A 20,858-nucleotide genomic window follows, 5' to 3' on the forward strand; every position below is an offset into this window, starting at 1 on the left:
TTTTGGGCTATCGATCACCTGCAATAGCCCCAATACAGGTAAAGAGGGACCGATCATGGATCACGAGTGGATGACCGGAGGAAAAAGCAATGCTTCCAAGGTTGTTTGCTTATATCGCCTCTTTTGCCGCGTGTCGGGCCGCAACACAGAACTCAACCACGGAGTAGTTCGCAGATAAGCACTAGAGATGCAGTTCAGTAGGTAGTTGCGTAGCTCCGTCGCCTCGCTCTAAGACCGGACTCGAGTTGGGGGTGGATGAAACCCCAACTGAACACTATCTCCTTGACTCGCGCGATCTTCGATCAAGGTCTCTCTGCCTCCATAATAGTAGCCTCATCTGGCGAATGGAGCTCACTGGCAATCTCAACATTGCCTAAGGCGCCGTCACCTAGCTCGGATGGTCAACTAGGCGTATTTGACTCTTATAAGGATAGAGTCAATTGGCATTGCCGTCGCCATCTGGAGCACATTTTATCGGTGTGCAGCATCCCTCTTGATGGGACACCATTGAAGATCAGCCATACAAGAACTACCGACGCCACGAAATATACCTGGACTAAGCGGGAGCTTGACCCCTCCGCCCCAGCTTCCCGAAATCGAGGTGTAGCGCTCATATGTGGCAGTTTCGGAGATTATAGAGTTAGCATATCAGGAAGTTAGTAAGTTCCCTCAAAACCTGCAGGACAAGCAGAGCTTCGTCGAACACGATGTCTGACTATATAAGCTTTGCATTCATGTTCATGTTGGAGATGTACCGACGTCTTCAAAAGCGTCCGGGGACCGCCGGTTTGTGCGAAAGAATCAAATGGACATGCAAGGGTCACCTTGAGTAGGTCTTCAATCTGAAGCCTGAAGCAGCATCTTCTGCTAAAGTGTGGATCGACGGCGAGATCATCGACGAAGATTATAGCAGTGACAGAGTCCCGGATGATGCTCTGGCAATCATGCCTTATCATATTATAAAGGCAACAGAATACCTGATGGTGTTTCAAGCCTCAACGGATATACAGTTTGTCTGTGAGACACTGGGAAGCCTGTGCAAGAAGTGGTTCCTCCAGTTGTATCAGACAAAGAACAGACGGACGCCCATCTGGCAGCACTTACAGGGTTCTGATGTTCCATACTATCGGCTGGGGGATCATGTGTGGATATGGAAGGCGCTGAAAGGCATCAAGGAAGTATTGATTAGGCTAGAATCTCAACACGATGACCCGGCAGCCATAGATACAAAAAGTGCAGTCCTCGGTGATTTTTTGAAGCTGCGAGAGCGAATGTTCACCCTGATGGCCGAGAAGCGCGGGAGACGTCAAGCCACCCCCGCAAATGAGCGCGAGCAGAACATCTATTTCAACTCAGAAGATCTACAGAAGGAGGGCATCAAGCGGTTCACCGTTCGAAACGAGGTCTTCAACAAACGCATGCTGAGTGTTACTCGCAGTGCCAACGAAACGCGGTTTCTGCTCCATTCGCGGGATACCGTACTGTACTACGGTGCCTTGTGGGGTTTCTTCGAGGACCAAGAAGACCTGCTTCATGAGACGCTGGAAATTCAGACGAGACACGAAGACAGCCTGTGCGACGAGGTGGAGTGGGCCAATCCCCTTCGGTATGGACTGGCTCTACTGTGGTCTCTTCAGGGGTATCGGCTGACATGGGGAAACTCATCTGGCCAAATGGTGAATCGAGCGAAAAGATTTCTGCTGGCTTCGTCTTACCCAACTGGGCTATTTCCTGGTTATCACAACGTGTTAAAGAGAAGGAAATATAATTACTTCGAAGCCGAGAATGATTGTGACTTTTACTTCCATCCCGGATTCGAGATCGCATACATCCTCTTGAAATCTTTAGATCTCAATGAGAATAGGGTCTTGCCTGCGGAGAGAGTGAAAGACCATGAGACTCTTGACTCTTCGACCTTTACCACACAGCAGCACGTCTATCGTGATTCAGGACCCTCAGGCGACCAAAGCTCTCATCTTCGAGCAGGCACACAGCTGGTGTCGGTCCCGATTACCCTCCGAAGACGGAACCCATACGGGACATCTCTCGATGTGAATAAGATAGTGGATGTCGCAGACGAATGGCTTTTTAGGGATCCTGATTTCCTTGACTTCACGCCTCCCGATAGCAGGAAAGACAGGGAATTTATTATAAGGGGAGCTTGGAAGGCCCTTGGCCTTGAGGGAGGCGACGAGTCAGCGATATGCGCAGACATAGAGAAAATGGAATCAACCGAACCAGAACTTCCATGGCGGTTAGTAACATTGATGGCACTGGCGGACAGACAGGGCTTACTGTGGTCACCAGAGCTTCTATGGGCATTACAAGCAAACAGAGACAGAGAGAATCTTTTGGGGTTCGTCTTTGATGTTCGCAAAGGCCGTAAGGCAAAGCTGGTCAACGCAAAATACTCACGGATTCCGATATGGAAAAAGGGGGTCGACCACTTTACACACCATCTACTGAAAAAAAGACGATACGATGAAAGTAAGAAGCGAATGGTGTACATCACATTTCCCACGTGCGCGATGTCTGCCATCTGTTACCTCGCAACCCCTGAGCGTGACAGACCTAGCTTCGCGTCTTTTATCCAGAGACATCGCGAGATCACAACAAGCTTCTTTCATGATGATGTTGTGGTAGAGACCAACTTCTGGGTAACTGAATTTCATTGTCGCTTCTTCAGAGCAATTTCCAGGGGCACGAAGGGTTGGGACAGATTGCACGCACACAGACAGTCCAAAGGGGGCGGTGCTACCCCAGCCCAGAGATACAGCCGGCAGTTAGCCTCGAAGCTGTGTCCACCCCTCGGAAACGGGTGTTTTCTGGTAGATGATGTCTTTAGTTTGATCATGGTGGGTGACTGGTGTGACCGATACTAGACGTGTCATGTCCTGGCGACCTCAACGGCCAGTACCGGCCTAAGCAAGGAAGATTGGGGCCAAAAAAATCACAGCTTTACTCAAAGAAAGGTGCTTGAGCTGTCTTTACTAAACCAACTGTTGGTCGATTTCCACCAGAGCACCAAGGAGATTCTGCGCAGGGTTGAGCAAGACTCTCGACCCAGTGCATCGGAAATGAGTGAAGATCTATACTCGACCATGAGCTTCAAGAACAGAAAGCAAGAGCTATTGGATGAAACATTCCAGGTTCTACGCAGGGTGAAAGACAGTATCACCGGGGTCCGGACGTTGATAGACGACTGGAGACAGCGGGAGAGCTCCCAGGGGCGAGAAAGGCCCCGCTGGACCCGTCGCGATGAGCAGCGGCATGGCATGCTTATTCGAAAACAGACTAATGAGTTGGCCAAGCATGACCGCGAGGTTGACGTCTTGCTATCCCATGTTGACTTCCTGATTGCCCTGGTGAACAATTAAATATCCCTCAACCAGGCGAGGGATGTTACTCGCTTCACCTACGCCACCGTCTTCTTTCTCCCGGTGGGGCTTGCAGTCAGTATCTTCAGTATGAGCGGGCCGCTGGACCATACAGCCATTCTCGGCATGATAATCACTGCAATCGTCGCCTTGGTGGTCACGGTGGCTTTCTTATGGCTTGTCATCCGAGTTCCAACACAAGTATACCCACAGAGTCAAGGCATTGGCTCGCCGGTGAAGGTTTTCCTGGCTAGAAAGGCGGGCGAGTTGGCCCACCTGCTTGGGGTGCAAGACACGAGCAAGCCAACCAATGCCAGTCAGGATCCAGTCGACGAGGCGGACACAGATGAGAAAGAAACGGCTCAATCTAGCCACCGGAGCATGTTTCGTGGTATATATGATAAGATAGCTGGTTTCTCGGGCTTGAGACATCAACACGCTGTACAGGAGCGCGAGGGTGACGCCCAAGCTTAGCAAAAGGTTCCCCATGGGTGATGAAGAATGAAGGATCCCTTGCAAGTGGGTTTAGAAAATTCCTTGATAAAACAATAATCCTGTCTGTGGCCTGCGGCCTTGATGTTCAGGCTGCGCACTTCACACCACACCATGCCGGTTTTTTTGTCCTCATATAGCCTGATGTGGTCTGAAATGATCACTCATCAACGTCCTCTGGAAATTTGAATAGACTGCTGTAAAAAGAACCTTCAGAGGCATGGAGTTCGCTCAGCTCTCCCGCCAGTTACTGGAGTTCAACAAGAATAGGTCCATTGGGAGCACCGAGGTAACAGCCATGAAAGAGAGATTTGGTGGGGACGCTCTGCATAGAAACAAAAAAGATCTAATAAATAGTAGGGTAGTACCCGAGATAGCCGACAAAACAAGAAAAAGATATGACAAGAGTGGGATTCGAACCCACGCCATCAAACGATGATCAGGAAGCTGTGAAGCTATGTGCTAAGGTAACCTTAACCTGACGCCTTAGACCAACTCGGCCATCTTGCCCTTTGTTGTAGAATGCTATCATTGTGTGCTTTATGACCGGCAAAAAGTCAGTGATCCGCAAAGCGCATAAAACCTGGGTAAATTCACATTCACAGCCTATCACTGAATCAGCAGCCACTTTCCTCATGCCAAAAAAGATTTTCTCTCTACATTTGGTGGTGATAGAAACTTTGACATGCTGATACTGTATATTTGGAGCTGCTTTACATGCTGAGTGCCATTATATCTACCTTAGAGTGAGTATCCTGTCTACAATTATAACATGCAGAACGCATGTAAGATGCATAAGACAGAATTCCAGTCACATTACATAGGCTTCCTCAAGATACAATAATATCAGGCCCGCCACTTTTGCTCTCCCATCTACGAGGCTGCTTCTCTATGTGCAAAATCAACCCGAACCAACGGACACGATCCCTCTATGATCAATCCTCGGTGTGAACAATCCACCATGACCCAGCACCACCTCCTCAGGCCTTCTGCTTCCACAATCCCCGAATAGTCCCAGGCAAGAACCACTCCAGGTACTTCCAAACCTTTCCTGGGGCATCAGCAGCAGCCGTCATTCCCAGTCCTCCCACAGAAGCGAGATAGTCGCTCGCGTATATTACCTCGTAGTCATTAGAGAAGCCGTTGAACTGTGTCGCGCTCACCACACTGTACGCTACACCCCGCAAACAAACTGCGTCAGCAGGGCCCAGAAAGCATCAACCAGGGAAAAATAGAGAAAGAAAGAGGGAGCTCACCACCCATCTCCCGAAAAACCAACCAATCCCCGACCTTGACCTCCCCCTCCATCACCACCTCCTTCGCCACACAGTCGATTCCATCGCACGTGGGCCCCCAGATCGAATACGGATGCGGTCCCGTCGCGCGCTGCTCCAGTTTCTCGTTCTCCTCGCCTCTCAGGGGAGTCGGGTCAGGTACGAAGACTTCATTCTCCAACAAGACCAACATAAAGCTGCCGTACACCCCGTCATTCAGATACAGCATGTCGGGGGTGAGGGACAGGTACGGCTGCGACTCGTCGAGCAACGGCTGCAGCTGCCGCCGCCGCGAGATCACCTTGCAGGCCATTGTGTAGAGGGTGCGGGCGAAGTAGCGACCCGGCTCGGCGATAACGCGCACGGCGGACGAGTCGGGGAAGGCTCCGTCGATCGCACGCGCGAGGGGGCCGGCCATCTCTTCGAAGTTGGTGTCTTGGAAGCCGCCGCCTACATCGAGGATGTCCATGGGTGGCAGGCCGAGGTGGGTTGCGAGATCGAACACGTGTCGGGCTTGGTGGACGGCTGTTGTGAATGCTGCCGGGTTACGGGCGCCGGAGCCTGTGGGTGTAAAGGGGGCTTGTTAGTCAAGTTGACGCTGGATATAACACAGGGTAGGTGAATGGATAGGGCGCGTATCTGCGCGCTTGTATATGTCTGCGCGTCTGTGTGTTTTGTGTACTGCGCACTTATATGCGCTTAATTGTTTGCCGGTGCACGCATGTGGGGGAGTTTTGAAAATCGCCCGGTATAGGCATATAGAAAAGATCTAAGAAAGAAAGAAGATATAACATACCAACATGAAAGCTCACCCCCCTCACACAAAGACCCAACTCCTTTGCCCGTCGCAGCAGCGGCTCGGCCGATGCCAGCGGCGCGCCGAACTTGTTGCCCAGCTGTGCGGCAGCGGTGTCGTCCTGTGCATAGATCCGGAGAAGCAGGTGCATATTTGGAGCGTGAGTCTTCATCTTATCGAGCTCGTCGATATTGTCGAATGTGGTGAGGGAGATGCCCCGGGCAGCGGCCACGCGAATGGCGGAGATGGACTTGCATGGATGTGCGAAGATGATGCGGGAGGGGTCCACACCCAGGGACAGGACCAGCTCGATCTCCGTCTGAGAGGCGCAGTCAAATCCCAGGCCCAAGTCGGCGAGAAACCGCAGGAATCGCACGTCCGGGTTGCATTTCACGGCTAGCGGGTCAATAACCCCTGGTCAGCCTATTCTGTTGCTGCGGTGGGAGGACTATGTGGGTGCGTGATGGGGGTAATTTTATGAAGCAGGGGACGACACTGACCGTAGAAAGGCGCTATATTGGGTAGAGCGCGTCGCCAACGATTGTAAAGCTTCAAGGCTGGCCCTGTATCGGCGATGAAGAAAGGGCGATCACTCTGTGTGCTGTAGGGGTCTTTGTTGGTTTCTGTGATACGGTTGGCGATGAGGTGGTCGATGAGTTTCCCCGCGGAGGGGAGCTCGAGGAGGACCATTGTGGATGAAGTTAAGGGTGTGTGATGTGTATGTGTGATGGTTGATAGGGAAGTCACAGAGAGGGATCTGAAGCTCTATTTTATAACGGCTTGGGCAGGTGAATTGCCAACAGTGACTGTTCGCCTTTTTGCCCGGGCTCACTCGACTTCATGTTCGGTGGTTGCCTACGCGTAGAGCCTGACCAGGCACCACGCTTGTTCCATCGTCGCCCAAGGTAACAGCTTGCATATGGTTCATGTGTGGACTAGTCTGAGTGGTCACGGTGTTATGGGAGATGTCTCATTGATACTGTTGGACGTAGGGTTGTCTTGAGTTCAGCTCTCGGACACGATGTTTGCTTGGCATTTAGCCATCTCGAGCACTACCTATCTCTTTTGTTTCAATGTTCCTGGGGATGTGTTTCAACTTTCTGATGTTATGCTGGCACAGGACTTTTGTTGTCAGTGTTTGAGATGCCCAGCTCCTGATATCCGGCCAGGAAGGATGCGCCTCCAAGACAAAACACTGTAGTCACGTATCTGGACCTGCAGTGGTAAACCAGTACTGGAGCCAGATAGCTTGCTCAGATATTACAAGATCTACGATTTCTCAGCCGACGTCAGTTCGCTACGACAGGGTTCTGCATGCTGGCGGCATTTGCGGAAGTTGCGACACCAGCTCTGGGCGGCCACGTCCTTGACACACTTAACGCACGATGCGAGGAAGTACTATAATCAAGGAGGAGACACAGATCTGGCACATAATCTGGCAGTGTCAAGATGTGGGCAGGTTAGTCTTTCGCGTTGTTCGCGATATGGGCACTTTTTATGTATCAGTATGGCTCATCCTGCATGCATGATCTGTTCTGCAACGCCACAATTTCCTACCGTAAGCGGAGATATCTGTGAATGAAGTATCTGCCACGAGTGGACTGGTCACGTTGTCGCCATCGACGCGCATTATGGGCTGCTGGTCATAGATTAACGTAGCGTTGAGCAGCATCGGGGCTGACGTCGGGTAGAAGCTGCATCTCGGGTTGTCAAGTGATGGTGCCCATTACTCGGGCCGCTGTCCTTGGAATTTTGCATTGGCACTTTGGCAACTCTGGTTCTTTTAAGTTGCGTGGTGGGGTTTTGGGACAGTATTCGTAGGCGTGGTCTTTTTTATTGCTGCCCGTGGGATGGTGGTGATGAATGAGTGACCCCAGGCTAATTCCGCCGCAGGTTGAAATATGTATTTGACTAGGTAGAGGCAATATTTTCACCAAGCAGTGCCTACCGCGTGCACAGTTAGTCACGCAATCAGATAAAAGCCCGAGAGTTTTCACAAGATCACAAGCCGCCTGCTTTAAAATCATGGCCCCGACTTGGTGGCAAGCAATTATTTCCTACCTGCTACTTACAGGGCATTGAGGCAGGCAACAAGCAAGAATGATGCCTTTGTAGGGTTTAACCTAGATTGTATAGCATTAGTATGGTACGTGCTTCAACAAGCAAGCCCGGCTAGCTCAATCGGCAGAGCGTGAGACTCTTAATCTCAAGGTTGCGGGTTCAACCCCCGCGTTGGGCTTTACTTTTTCTTTTTGTTTTTGTTTCTCTACTCATTATATTATCACATGAATCTTCTTAGAGCTGTCTTAGACGCTTAACAGTTTATCCTGTTCAGATTTACCGTATAGAACAGTCTTCCGCCTGACCCATGGTAGCTGAATCCCAACTCTACCCTCTGTTGGTCGCATTATTACTTCATTTACAGTACGTTCGACTGCATCCCTTGCATCACAACCCAAACCCTCAAAACAATCATAGAACATCGAATTTCCAATCCAACCATGCTGCAGTCCAATTAAACGCTAATCACATTCTCCTTCCCCACCCTTTGCTCCTGCGACGGATCAAAATCCCCGAATGCCTCCACCGCCTCCCCGCGCAGATACTGCACCGGTGTCTGGAACCCCACGAACCCAATATTCGGACTTGATAGCCCATACCCCATGACCCGCTGCGCTGCCGGCGACCACGACAGCACCTTCTCCGGGGCATTCGCCAGGTAGACGTTCTCCTCCTGGCGCAGGAACCCGCGCGAGAAGAACATCCCATGCACGATGCGGCGCTCCGCGGTGGTGACATTCGCGCCGCCCGCATGATACAGCCCCCCCAGCATGACCCAGCAGTCGGTCACATCCAGCTCGGCGGCGACCGCCTCGTCGAGCCGGGGCGCCCGATCGGACCCCCACCGATGACTGCCGGGGATGGCGAGGGTGGCGCCGTTTTCCACCGTGGTCCGGACCCCCGGCACCATGAACGCCATCATCACGTCGGAGCCCACCCGGTACCCGTCCGCGGATTGATCCGCGTGGTCGACGTGGTAGTTCTTGTCGTCGCGGTGAAGGCGCTGGGCCTGGGCGCCGGGCCCGATGTCGAAGGTCATCGCGATGGAGCAGATGGCTTCGCTGGTGTAGGTGTGTTTCGTCTCGCCGTAGAAGTTGGAGGTGGTCTTGTCGATGAAGGTGGCGGTTAGGGCGCGGACGAGGGGGTCGATCAGGAAGGTTTCGCGCACGGTCGGGCTGCGGCCGGCTAGGTTGGTGCATCGTCGGGTTTCAGGGGGGAAGAGGTCGCCCTGGAGGTTCTTATTAGATTGTTTCTGGGACTAACGATGAAGTACCGGAGAAGGGGAGAGGTGTTGATCAAGGAGGTGTGAGGTATGTACCTTCCATGGTTTATCGGCCTCCAGATATGGCTGCACTTCCGCGTTCGCTCTTTGAACGGTCGCTGCATCGGTGAAGTTCTTGATCACACAACAGCCATCTTGGATGATTGCTTGTATGATAGCATTCACGTCTGAGCGGTCGATTCGTTGCACTTGAGGGATCTTGACAGCCATGATGGCTTGGCGATGAGAGTTGTTGTTGTTGTTGTGCCAGAGAGCAAGGCCTTCTCAGGGCCTTCTCAGGGCATATAAACTCATTCCCCCTCCGCACTTGGCTTCCCATCTTGGATACGTTAAGTTGCGGTTGAATGTTTATGGCATGTGGAGCCGTGGCTGACTATCTTCCCCGCATCTGAAGTTGGAATCTGTGGCCGCGATAAGAGGTTATCACGGCCATCACCCCGCCTCCGACCAATCGTCACGGGGAGGATTATCAGCGCTTTTGGGTGCTTGCCCTTCCTCTTCTCAACTTCATCCTCCAAATGGCTACGATACAGGGCTCCTGTCACAACTGTCGCGCTCGAAAGGTGCGATGCGACCGAAATACACCCCGGTGTTCCTCGTGCCAGTTGCGGGGTGTTTATTGCCAGATACCGGCGTCTCCACCGCGGATACTCTGGCTGCGGCCGCGCAATGCTCATGGCAAGGGTGAAGTGGAGGAGTTGCATGCAAGGCGGCAGCTTCTAGTCACAGGTAAGCTGGCCTGTTGCATACTCAACCGAATTGTTACGGTGTGACAGAGTCTGAGTTGCGTAGAATACCAACTCGGTAGCAATGCTACCGAACTGGTGTCCATCTTGGGAGGCGTCTCGATAGCTGCGGCCCTCAATGAGCTAGATCAAAAGGCTATTGGCCTACAAACCGAGGAGACCACGTCCATTGGACCTTTTCATGCATTTCGGTTCATGGACGACATCTCCTCGGCTCAACCTGACGCAGACTCAGACACCACCGCATTTGCAGACCTGGACCCGGCAACGTCCGATGCAATATATGGACTACCAGATGATCCAGTCTTTTTCTCCGAAATAACAGGACAGATGCATACACTCAATCATACATATTCAGCTTCGAACCCACCCAACTTCGTATTCCCCTTGAACAGACCACTTGCGCGAAGCACACCACAAGACCTGGTCGACTTCACAGCCCCTACTGCTAAGCTCCTCTTGGATCACTACCGCCGCACCATTATCAATTACCTGGCCCCGGCGCGTGTCAAATCCAAGTCCCCCTGGGAGAAAGTCTACATCCCCAGCGTGCTCGGCGCTATCGGTGAGATCCTTCTCAAGGGAGACAGCAGCAACGCGCGAGTGTCCCTTCTCTTCTCGGTCCTTGCAGTTAGTGCATTCAGTCTACACGAAGACACCCTGTTAGAAGATGAATGGGGTTGTTGTGCAAGTTCCCGCCTCCTCGGAAACATGTATCGTGCGAGAGCTACTATACGCTTAAAAAAGTCCCTACGGGACCTGTCGGCCGGCGGGACAAAGAAAGACAAGTACAAGGATATTCTCATGGCATTGCTGAGTATGGTGACTATTTGTGTATGTCCTGAAAAGCGGGTGAATGGTTTGAGACTGTAATTCTAACCTTTGTCCAGATAGTCAGCGGGGACATGAACAACGCAGCACACTACCTGCGAGACAGCGAGGAGATCATCCACCGGTACGGAACACGCAAAGTCGCCCGATCGGTGAAAGTGCGCATGCTACACAGTATCTATCTCTACACACGTGTGTTGACGGAGCGTTCGTGCTTTAAGAACCTGGACTTCGATGCCGTCGCGACGGGCGATGGGGTTGAGAAGCCCTTCGACCCCCTTGCGCACTCAATGCAGATTTCCACGATGGACTACATGGTTGGCCCTGTCTACGTACCTGTTGCAGACAATTGGGTCCGGGACTTGGAGGATTTTGATCCGAATTTCCGGTCCCCTTTTGAGGATATCTACTCTCTACCGCAGTCGCTGTTTGAGCTCATCGCCGCGACAACGCGATTAGCGTCCAGTTTGGGAAGATCAACTATGCGCGACTTTTGCAAGCCGTTACAACACAGTACGCTTTTAGCGAGTATCAAAAACCTGGAGACTCAAATATGCAGTTGGGAGTACGGCACGGAAGACATCAACAGTGCTTCACCCAGGCCCCCGAGGGAGCGCTTTCCGTACCACCTCGTCCAGGCGGTCCACAAAGCCCTGATCATCCACTTCCACCGGGCCATCCGGAACGTCAACGCGGTCATCCTCCAGCCATATGTCCACGACGTGATGCGGCATCTGACTGCATACGACGACTGCAGGCACAGGCTCAATGACCAATCAGCAGATACTTGCTGGCCCGCATTCATCGCTGGCTGTGAAGCACTGGATCTTCAACTCCAGGGGGAGTTTGCCCGGTGGCTGCAAATCGCCGCCCAGACGACGGGGATCCGGATGTATACTGTAGCGCTGGAGGCCACGCGGCAGGTCTGGGAAGCGCGGAGGCGTGCTGGTAAGCAGGATGCGGCTTGGTCCCAGGTGCTATTCAATTCCAGTGATCTAAGGGTGTTGGTGCTAAGCTGAGAGAGAGAGGGAGCTTCTTGTATGACGAAAGCATCCCGATAAGCCGTCTGTTTTTTTCGTTCTCATTGGTCCTTTACGATTGACTTGGCGCAGTCGAAGATCGGTACCTATGGAGAACACAGGCCAATTTACACTCTACAGTGAAATGAATGGCCCACAAGGCCGAGACACTTATCATATCTCCGCATCTCCCCTCACGATAAGCAACCCCCCCTCCCCTTGATTCTTATCAAGTGCGGGGAGATCTGCAATTGGCAAGTGACACCGGAATCTAGACGCTGATAGCCTTCTGCCGCGATACGAGATCCTTGCTTCGTCTAGATTGGCCTGATTTTATTCACTCCCTGGATTCGAGTGAATAGTATATGAAGGGGTTGCTTCCGATATTCCGGGCTTCGGCCTCGGATGGCTGTCGGCCACACAAAGAACAAGATAGGAGAATATGGAGCACGAAGAAAACCATCTTGGGGGTGACAATGTTGCTTCCTGCAAACTGGAGGAAAAACGATTCGACCTGGAACCTACTCTCTCTGTCGCCGAGGGCCAGGTCGATGCCGATGAGACCACTCATGGCGATTTACATCGCACGTTGAGTCCGCGGATGATCCATGTACGCATAGTCTCCCCATCTAGGGCTACCCCAGTAAGCCACACCACTCACATCATGATCTGCATAGGTGATCTCCCTCGGGTCCAGCATCGGAAGCGGGCTCTTCATCGCGACGGGCAAAGCCCTAGCGGAGGGCGGCCCCGGCAACATGTTCCTAGGCTACCTCGTGGTCTGTCTCGGGGTCTGGGCGAACCTTCAGACCTTGACGGAGATGACGATCGCGTTTCCGACTTCGGGGAATTACATCGACTATGCGGATCGGTGGGTGGATCCAGCGTTGGCGTTCGGGGCTGGGTTCGCCGAGTGGCTTGGTAGGTTGCTGTCTTCGCTGTGGGTATGGGGTGTGGAGATGAGCTGATTGTGCCGGTCTGCACAGGGTGGACCTCGGTGTTTGCGTCCGAGGGGACGTTTCTGGTTATCCTGGTGAACTTCTGGGCTGAGGGCGTGGTGCCGGAGGCTGCTTTGCGTGAGTTTGTCCTACTCCCTGCTTTCTTCTCGTTGTGGCTCTGGGTCTTCTCTGGTTGAATGATTTGCTTTTCTTTGAGGAGCTTGTGGCTGATGGCTCTATATACAGTCACCATCTTCTTGGTAGTCTGTTTTGTGGTGTTCCTCATGCCAAACAGCTTCTTCGGATGGCTCGAATACATTGGGTCACTGGTCAAGGCTTTCTTGTTCGTCTTCATCACGATCATCTCACTGGCCATTATCGGCGGCGCGGGTCCGACAGGATACGTACGAGACGGCAGCACCTGGACCGATCTGCCCGCCTTCAAGAACAGCTTCGGAGTACTTCATCCCCCAAACTGTCTTTTCTTTGCTTATTCAATCCTAACCTGTACGCTATAGGGCTTCTCCAACGCCGCATTGCTCGCCATCTGGGCCGTCGGCGACCAGGTCTTCATCGGGGTCATGGCCGGCGAGGCCGAATCCCCGCGGTACTCCATGGCGCACGCATCCAACCTCATCCCCTGGCGCGTCGCCGTGTTCTATCTGGTGTCCGTCGTACTGGTCTCCCTGATCGTGCCGTCCACCGACTCCCGCCTGCTGGGTGGCTCGAGCGTGGCCTCGTCGCCGTTCGTCATCGCCGTTCAGGACGCCGGCATCCCCGGTGTCCCAGATCTAATCAACGCGTGCATGATCATCGGCATTCTGGCGATTGCGCTGGAGTGTATCTTCCTGCCGTCGCGGATCCTCCGCACCATGTCTCTCCAGGGACTGTTGCCCGCGTTCGTGGCACAGGTGGATAAGAAGGGTCGGCCGAGGTGGGCGCTGGCCATCACCGCGGTCGCGGGCGTGGCTCTGACGTATATGAGTTTGAGCGGTATGCCGTCCACATTGTCTTCCTGTGCATTCTCGTTGCATGCTAACCATGTGCATAGCCGGCGGCACGGAGGTTCTTAACTGGCTGATCGCCATCACCAGCGCCTCCTTCTTCTCCAACTGGGCAATCATCGCGGTCACCTCGTTTCGTTTCCGGGCTGCGATGCGAGCGCAGCAGAGTCCATTGTTCGAGACTCCATATGCGTGGCAGTCGCTATTGTGGCCTCTCGCCCCCGTGACCAGTCTTGCGGTCTCGAGCGTGTTGCTGGTCTGTCTTCTTTACACGAGCATCAAGCCGGTGGTGAGTTTTCGTCCCCGTCGTCTTTTCATTATCCCTTGCGAAGCTTCGTCAAGGTTACGCAGGCCTTAAATTTACGATATAACAGAGCGGAGGCGGCTTTACAGCGTACAGTTTCTTCTCGGCTACGATCGGATTGATCCTCATCGTGGTATTTACCATCGCCTACAAGATCCTTCGACGCACACCCTGGAGGGACCCCGCGACGGCGGATCTGGTCACCGGTCTTCGGGAACTGAGTGCAGAGGAGTTGGAGATGTTGGATACTTACTATGGACGACCGCTGTGGCGGAGGTTGGGGACTTATCTGCGAGTCTGGTGAGGAGGCAGGACACCACAGGGCTTGAGGAGTGGTTTCATATGGACGCTGTTATGGTCTGCAGCTACCTCGGCGACATGAGCCAATCATCTTCCCGCACCGACGCCGAGCATGAATGTACTCATGCACATGGGCCCAACCATCACTGCTCTTTGAGTGCCGATGGCAGTGGATCATTATCTTCCATTTGGAGTAAGAATGCGTTATCATGCAGGCTTGATATTAGGGTGTGATGTAGCCTTATGAGGGGGAGTTTCCCCGCATCTTCATATCACTTATCATCAGAGTCCAATGTAAATACCAGCCTCTTCCTGGAGAACCGTCCCAGTAGTGTTGAAACAGCTCACATCAGTTGCTTGTCCATCTGAGTATAGTGAACACGACTTATTCGATAAAGATGGCAACCGCCGACCCCGTCTCAATAGCTTTCATCCACTTCATCACCGATCACTGGCCATACCTCGGCGCAGGCCTGCTCGTACTCTGCGTTCTACTTGTTCAAAGAAGAAGCCCAGCTCCAACCCACGAAGACCCCAAGAAGAACCCCACAATACCTCAGATCGACCCGCTCGTCGACTTCGACTGGACCAAAACCGAGCCCCTCGTCCTCCGGCCCTTCAAGCCCCGTTACCACATCACAATGGGTAGACCCCACCCCCCACTGCCCTCCAACCTAAGCAACCATTAACCAAAGACCAGGAATCGAAACGACCACCCTCTCCGAAATCGTCCAAATCGACAAACACTACCTCTCGCGCATCCAGCTCCGCACCGCCCTCATCCAGCACAAGAAACCCGCCGTGCTGGGCACGACCCCGCGCGCCGTCCCCGCCGTCCGCGAGCTCTACACCTTTTTGGTCAACGACTACCTCCCGCAGCGGTACGGGGCAATCTTCCACCGCCTCCCACCGTCCCCCAACCAGCTAGAATCAATCACCAACGTCATCACCGGAGAAACCATCCCCTGCACACCCCCCACAGACCCCGAAGAAGCCCTCGCCATCATCGGCCGCCAAGTCGAGGAGGACTTTTTGCTCCTTCTCCCTCCTCCTCCTCCTCCTCCTTCGCCCACCACCTCCACAACCGGACCAAAAACGGAACCCAGGGCGGAGGACCCGGAGAACAAGCAAATGTCGCTCGAGGCATTCATCGGATGCTTCCCGAACGGCTTCAGCTGGGCGGACAAATTCACCAAATCGCTGGCGGCCATCCATGTCCCCGTGCCGGATTACACGGCCAAGTTGAGGGGGAGTATGGATCGGTATCTGGGGCGGTTGGCGGTGGGGACTGTTGTTAAGCGGGCGAATGTATGTCTTTCCCTGCCTTTACTCTTGATTTCCTTTGGTTCGGGAGGATGGGGTTTGCTAATTTAGGAGTCGAAAGTGGACCGTGTCCGTGGACGGGGAGCTGCATGCGGCCGACAGTATGCATTTGTACGAAGGGGAGACGGTGGAGGAGGTGGATGTGTTGGATATTGAGAAGGTTTGTCTTGTTGCTCTTTTGCTCCTGGTGGAGGAGGTGAGGATTGGAAAGCAAAAGGCGATGGCTGACGCAGGTTCTAGGCCCGATTGCGGTGCGAGAGACAGGTGCTCTTCCGGCTGCCCCGCTCCAACGCGGTGGTGTTTGTGGTCCGCACGTATATGTACCCTTTGCAGGAGATCAAGGAGGAAGGTAGTGGGCCGAGGATGGTGGAGGCTATCGCTGGGCTGAAGGCGGGCAGCTCCCCGGGGTTCCATTTCTACAAGCGCGCGGCCGTCTGGCAGAGGGCTGTGAGTGAGTTTTTGGTCGGGAAGGGCGGGGGGTGTGCAGAGTAGGAGATTTACCGGGTTCCTGAGGTGTATTGGTCTATTGAGGTGTCCATCAACTTCGTTCTTCATGCAAACATACCAAGGTTCTACTGGAAACAGAGATCCGTAACCCTCCCCGGAGAGATCTAAGACATAGTCACGAGACCCCATCTACCCTAATATCAAGACAACAACATCGCCCCATCACCGCATTACCTTGCGATAAAGCCGGCGGATTCACCGGCGGATGGCTGGGTGTTGGGGCTCTGGGGGTGAGAGGCGCTAATTGAAGGGGATGAGCGCTGAGATGTTGGAGGTCGGAAGAAAGGGTTATATGAGTATGGGCGGTGGTTATACGTTGCTGTCGAATGTGCGTACTGACAATATGTTTTGTGAAGTCATGAGTGCTAGCCTGGGTGTGTCTGAAGTCTGATGAATTCACTTTGCATTTGACCGCAGTGGCTAGTCCGTCAGTGGTAGGAACTTGGCACTAGATAGTGCTCATTGTCAACCACTGCTTGTGGAGAGTTTATGCAACCCTGCGCCATAAGCATACAAGACGTTTACACTCAGTCTCAGACAAATAATCTGTTTTTTCGCAACAACCATCGTTTCTTCCACGTTAAGGTCCGTCAAGTAATCCTATCGTTCTGCATTGGGCTCCATTGAAGTTTCTAAGCCAGGACCGTAGCTCTTTCTCCGTCTGATCCATCATTCTCGTTCCTCGCCGCTACAAGGCTGTACAAGACCTGCGCCTTCAGATTCCTGAAGTCAGGTCCAGGATAGAGGCCCGTCTGAGAGACGTTGACTAGATGTACAGTTCAAAAGTGCTTCTCTAAAGAATTATAATGGGATCTTTTAATAAAGCATATCTTTTTCACTAAACCGGGCCTGCGTCTGAAATGACCCGTAGATCCCGTTTTCCCCAATGGATATCAACATTATGACTATGTACAGTACACGATAAAAATATTATAAAAAATTAAAATCCCGCTGGGCATCCCTCAAAGCAGCAAAGCTGGTAGTGCTGTCGTGGCTCGAGTCACACTCCACATCTGGTCCCGTCCTTGATGAGAATTTCCTGACTTTCCCGCAGACGCTTCAGTTGCCGTTGTACAGAGCCCCTAGCTGAATCCACTTATCAGCTCTCGCTCACACCCAAACAGAAAAAAAAAACAGACCTTAGCATTCCACCAAAACAATACCCCAGGTTGGACACCTCACTCAAAGCAACAACCCCGCAACAACAGGCGCCACGCCCAAAAACACAGTGCGCGGCCCCAACAACCGCCCGGCCCCGTTATGCTCCACGGGGAAGGCGTCCGGGTCGTCGGTGTTGCAGTGGCCCTCGGTCTCGGTGGAGCTCAGCGTGCAGTTGGCGGTGCGGCCATCGGCGCTCTCGAAGGTCAGCACGGCGCTGTACCAGTCCACGGTGACCGAGGCGTCGCCGCAGATGGACTTGGTCTGGACGCCCGTGTTGCGGCCGCACGACTTCTTGAACGGCTTCGACGAGCCCTTGCAGCCGAACAGCTCGTCCTCGAGGATCACTGAGCAGTGCGACACGTACGAGTTGGCCGGCGGGTTGGTCGTTCGGATCTTGATCTCCGCGGCGCTGAGGGTCTGCGCGAGGGCGAGGAGGGCGCCGATCTTGAGGAGGTGCATGGTTTGGATGTGGGCTTGAGGAGTTTGGAGTGGGAAGCGCCGGATGAGAAGCCACAGGAAGGGTCGGGTTTAGGGAGTCAAGCTGAAGACTGCAGTTTATATGCTTCCTGATCTACTACGGGCAATTCTCGGCTATCCCGGCACGTCGAGTCGGGTGCTCGGGACCCTGAAGGGTTTTTTTGTGTGGTGGGCGACCAGTCATGCTGAGGCTTATCGGGCGTTGAGAGGCTCCACTGTACTTTCTTCTTGAATACTGTATGGAAAGAGAGCCTTGCGTCTTTTTGAGCAATCGTACTGTACAAGATCCGCTGCGAGCAGTTAAGACTTCCAGAGCATCCGTGCCGGCGATCCGCATCGGGCTTGGCAGGGTACGGCTTGGCGTACAGGGTCTTTTCCACGACACAACAAAGTAATAGCTATTGCTGAAAGCACGGCGCATTGATGATACACGTAATAAATAGATTGATGTTTGACTTGAATATTTAATAGCTGTCTCGTTTTGATTATATATGCATACAGAAGAGAAACCCTTTCAAATGCGGGTTTCTCTCCCTCAGACCACAAACTCGTCTAGCCTCTAGGCTCCGGGACATCCGGGCAGGGTCCACTCCATCCGACTGGTGTCGAATGAAGACGTTGTTCCTGATCCAGGATGGGAGGACAATTCACAAAAAAGGCAAATCGAAAACTAGTAGGCCGTGGGTCACATGGTGCCTTACAGTCGAGACAAGCAAAGTTAGTAGAATTAAATCCCGCACAAGGACGAGTGATGGGCAATTTGGCAGTTATCATTGGTGCTAGAGAAGCTACTCGGGCAAGGTCACGAGCATTGAAGCTGTGCCTGAGGACTGTTCTGGATTACGATACCCTACTCAGGTACCAGCCTCGTCATAGCTACTCTGCAGGTGCAATCCACTACTAGGTAGAGCTCTACAGTCAGTATCAAGCAGTCAAGCCACGACCACACGATAGGTGAATGCAAACGAGTCCACCCAACCAAGGTCATCGACCAAGCTACCACCTACCGTATCATCCTCATCTACTCTCCTAGTCTCTTACCCTGATCCTCAAAATCAACCCTAATAACTACTAGATACGTACCATCTACGCCATCGTCAACCCACAATTCTCACAACACCCATTCTCATCCTCACTCTCCGAAACCTCATCAAAGAAACTCCCCTCAGATTCATCCACCACCCCCAACGTCCGCCGCAGCGACCGCAGCCACTCCTCCACCCGCCTCCGATCCTGCACAAGACACAGCACCTTACACAGCCCCCGCCGACACCCATCCTCGCCCTGCAGATTCTGGAACCACACGTGGCCCCCCACCGCAACCCCGAGCACAAACTCCGGCAGCAGCGCGGAGTCCGCCGCCACCAGCTGCTGCTGCAGGAGGGCCAGCTTGCGCTGTCGGATCTCGCGGAGCTGGAGCTCCGGACTGGCCTGTGCGGTGGTCGCATCGTGGCAGATGATCTGGATGACGATGCTGTCCTTCCCGTTTTGCGGGTGGGGGCTGACGAGATCGATGATCTCGTAGGGCAGGGGGCTCTGTGTGGCCGACTCGATGAATCGGCGGGTGAGGAGTCGGTAGTTCTGGGCCTGGCTGTCGCTGCTGCTGCTGCAGGGAAAGACAAGCGCGCGGCCGAGGATCTGAGCCCATAGTTTGGCGGTCTCGCGGGCGCTCGGTTGGGTGTTGGACTGGCTGGCTTCGAGGTAGGTTCGGATGTGCGGATCGGCCCAGTAGGACCAGGGGCGCTGGGTGCGGGCTGTGGTTTTGTCCTGGGGGGGCAGGGTTAGTTCGATTGTTTGGGTGGTGTAGCTTTGGGGTTTTTGGGATGGGGTGGCCATTTTGATGCGGGGGGGTTCTTGTTGGGTGAGGGAGGTTAAGGTAGATGGGTGGTTCGAGGATGAGGTCTGTTGGTTAGAGGCTTGGGAATGCTGGGGTGCATGATGGAACAGCACTGTAGATGGGCGTATTTATACCCTACATGGTGGAGAGGTTATGATCGAAGAGAAAGAAGTGTGTAGAAAGAGACTTGGTGTAGCCTTTCTGCCCACTGTGAAAGAGGGTTGAGAGGGAAGATGTGGTCACTATGGTTATATAACTGTGAAGGGCAGCAGAATGAGGATCGTCCTGCAATCCTGTTCATACTAGATTCTGATTGTGATTATTGCTTTCTTTCTGTAGCGGAGGAGAATAAGTATGCAAGAAGCTTAATTGTTGAGCAGCATGCTTGTGATGTATGCCTTTGTCAATTTCCTTTGTTCGGATTGTCTTGGTATAGCTCTTTGTTCTTAGATCTTGCTGCACCTGACTTGGCTTCGTCCCCTTCTTAGATGGCTGACCAATCATTGGCACTTCTTGTCAATCTTCTCAGGCTGGTGCAGGGGTATGCATATGCTTATCTAGATGGGGCATGAACAAGCAATTACTTACGTATGTTAGCGGCTCGGTTGAGCGAGCCAAGGTTGCACAATAAAAGTAAGTCTAAGAGATCGCAGAGGAGCTGGTTTTATCTAATACAGTGGATCGTTGTTTCTATACTCCAGATCTTGCCCCGCCCCAAGTAACCTGAAGTAACTTATAGCATGTACTGCGCGGGCCGAGCTAGTACATACAACACAGCTAAAGATTACCTCCAATCAGGATTCAAGCTCATAGTAGTTTTCTTGTATGAAACATTTGCTTAATAGTGACCTGTGCTTGCTTATATCACGTATAAGAAAGAGTTATATGTGAGGACCGACAATGTAAACCTGGGAGAGTAGTTAGAGGGCGACGGGGCTGTTACTAATTCGATGTTAAATACACGTTTATTTTAGGGCTATTACGCAAAATAAGCATCAGAATGACATCAACTAGCATCATTGGTCTAGTGGTAGAATTCATCGTTGCCATCGATGAGGCCCGTGTTCGATTCACGGATGATGCACTCACTTTTTGCCCTTTCTTTTTTCCTTCCCCTTCCCGTCCACAT

General features: G+C 52.9%; 8 protein-coding genes and 3 non-coding genes across 11 annotated transcripts; 6 read left to right on the forward strand and 5 right to left on the reverse strand.

The window, feature by feature from the left end:
• Positions 1-707: 707 nt before the first annotated feature.
• BO72DRAFT_502289 (uncharacterized protein) lies at positions 708-3,851 on the forward strand (the record flags this gene model as incomplete). The annotated part of the gene is made up of 4 exons (XM_040949051.1): positions 708-786; positions 859-1,676; positions 3,021-3,323; positions 3,393-3,851. 4 exons carry the CDS (start codon positions 708-710, stop codon positions 3,849-3,851), a joined length of 1,659 nt encoding a protein of 552 aa, XP_040795063.1.
• A 417-nt stretch (positions 3,852-4,268) lies between these two features.
• Positions 4,269-4,379, reverse strand: BO72DRAFT_t314. The gene has a single exon. It is a non-coding gene; the product is annotated as a tRNA-Leu (tRNA).
• A 300-nt stretch (positions 4,380-4,679) lies between these two features.
• BO72DRAFT_442853 (type III PLP-dependent enzyme) lies at positions 4,680-6,664 on the reverse strand. Its single transcript, XM_040943532.1, has 4 exons — positions 6,440-6,664; positions 5,940-6,335; positions 5,126-5,704; positions 4,680-5,043 (listed from the first exon to the last, which is right to left on the reverse strand). The coding sequence occupies exons 1-4, from the start codon at positions 6,627-6,629 to the stop codon at positions 4,850-4,852; spliced, it is 1,359 nt and encodes a 452-aa protein (XP_040795064.1). The 5' UTR covers positions 6,630-6,664; the 3' UTR covers positions 4,680-4,849.
• Positions 6,665-8,105: 1,441 nt separating this feature from the next.
• Positions 8,106-8,178, forward strand: BO72DRAFT_t312. The gene has a single exon. It is a non-coding gene; the product is annotated as a tRNA-Lys (tRNA).
• A 276-nt stretch (positions 8,179-8,454) lies between these two features.
• On the reverse strand, positions 8,455-9,492 carry BO72DRAFT_504616 (phytanoyl-CoA dioxygenase family protein; the record flags this gene model as incomplete). The annotated part of the gene is made up of 2 exons (XM_040949159.1): positions 8,455-9,228; positions 9,319-9,492. The coding sequence occupies 2 exons, from the start codon at positions 9,490-9,492 to the stop codon at positions 8,455-8,457; spliced, it is 948 nt and encodes a 315-aa protein (XP_040795065.1).
• Positions 9,493-9,690: 198 nt separating this feature from the next.
• BO72DRAFT_442856 (Zn(II)2Cys6 transcription factor) lies at positions 9,691-11,878 on the forward strand (the record flags this gene model as incomplete). The annotated part of the gene is made up of 3 exons (XM_040943533.1): positions 9,691-10,011; positions 10,075-10,862; positions 10,919-11,878. Exons 1-3 carry the CDS (start codon positions 9,801-9,803, stop codon positions 11,876-11,878), a joined length of 1,959 nt encoding a protein of 652 aa, XP_040795066.1. The 5' UTR covers positions 9,691-9,800.
• Positions 11,879-12,274: 396 nt separating this feature from the next.
• On the forward strand, positions 12,275-14,428 carry BO72DRAFT_504633 (proline-specific permease; the record flags this gene model as incomplete). Its single annotated transcript, XM_040949160.1, has 7 exons — positions 12,275-12,488; positions 12,556-12,799; positions 12,865-12,954; positions 13,063-13,274; positions 13,335-13,809; positions 13,868-14,113; positions 14,202-14,428. Exons 1-7 carry the CDS (start codon positions 12,321-12,323, stop codon positions 14,426-14,428), a joined length of 1,662 nt encoding a protein of 553 aa, XP_040795067.1. The 5' UTR covers positions 12,275-12,320.
• A 256-nt stretch (positions 14,429-14,684) lies between these two features.
• On the forward strand, positions 14,685-16,239 carry BO72DRAFT_442860 (heme-dependent oxidative N-demethylase family protein; the record flags this gene model as incomplete). Its single annotated transcript, XM_040943534.1, has 4 exons — positions 14,685-15,069; positions 15,125-15,732; positions 15,809-15,907; positions 15,988-16,239. Exons 1-4 carry the CDS (start codon positions 14,823-14,825, stop codon positions 16,237-16,239), a joined length of 1,206 nt encoding a protein of 401 aa, XP_040795068.1. The 5' UTR covers positions 14,685-14,822.
• A 750-nt stretch (positions 16,240-16,989) lies between these two features.
• On the reverse strand, positions 16,990-18,002 carry BO72DRAFT_30313 (uncharacterized protein). Its single transcript, XM_040940453.1, has one exon. The coding sequence runs from the start codon at positions 17,872-17,874 to the stop codon at positions 17,437-17,439; it is 438 nt and encodes a 145-aa protein (XP_040795069.1). The 5' UTR covers positions 17,875-18,002; the 3' UTR covers positions 16,990-17,436.
• Positions 18,003-18,762: 760 nt separating this feature from the next.
• On the reverse strand, positions 18,763-20,007 carry BO72DRAFT_454036 (uncharacterized protein). The gene has a single exon (XM_040946132.1). The coding sequence runs from the start codon at positions 19,726-19,728 to the stop codon at positions 18,979-18,981; it is 750 nt and encodes a 249-aa protein (XP_040795070.1). The 5' UTR covers positions 19,729-20,007; the 3' UTR covers positions 18,763-18,978.
• Positions 20,008-20,742: 735 nt separating this feature from the next.
• On the forward strand, positions 20,743-20,813 carry BO72DRAFT_t313. Its single transcript has one exon. It is a non-coding gene; the product is annotated as a tRNA-Gly (tRNA).
• The last annotated feature ends 45 nt before the right edge of the window (positions 20,814-20,858 follow it).

This window comes from Aspergillus fijiensis (assembly GCF_003184825.1).
Source record: "Aspergillus fijiensis CBS 313.89 unplaced genomic scaffold BO72scaffold_117, whole genome shotgun sequence".
Lineage (NCBI taxonomy): Eukaryota > Fungi > Ascomycota > Eurotiomycetes > Eurotiales > Aspergillaceae > Aspergillus > Aspergillus fijiensis.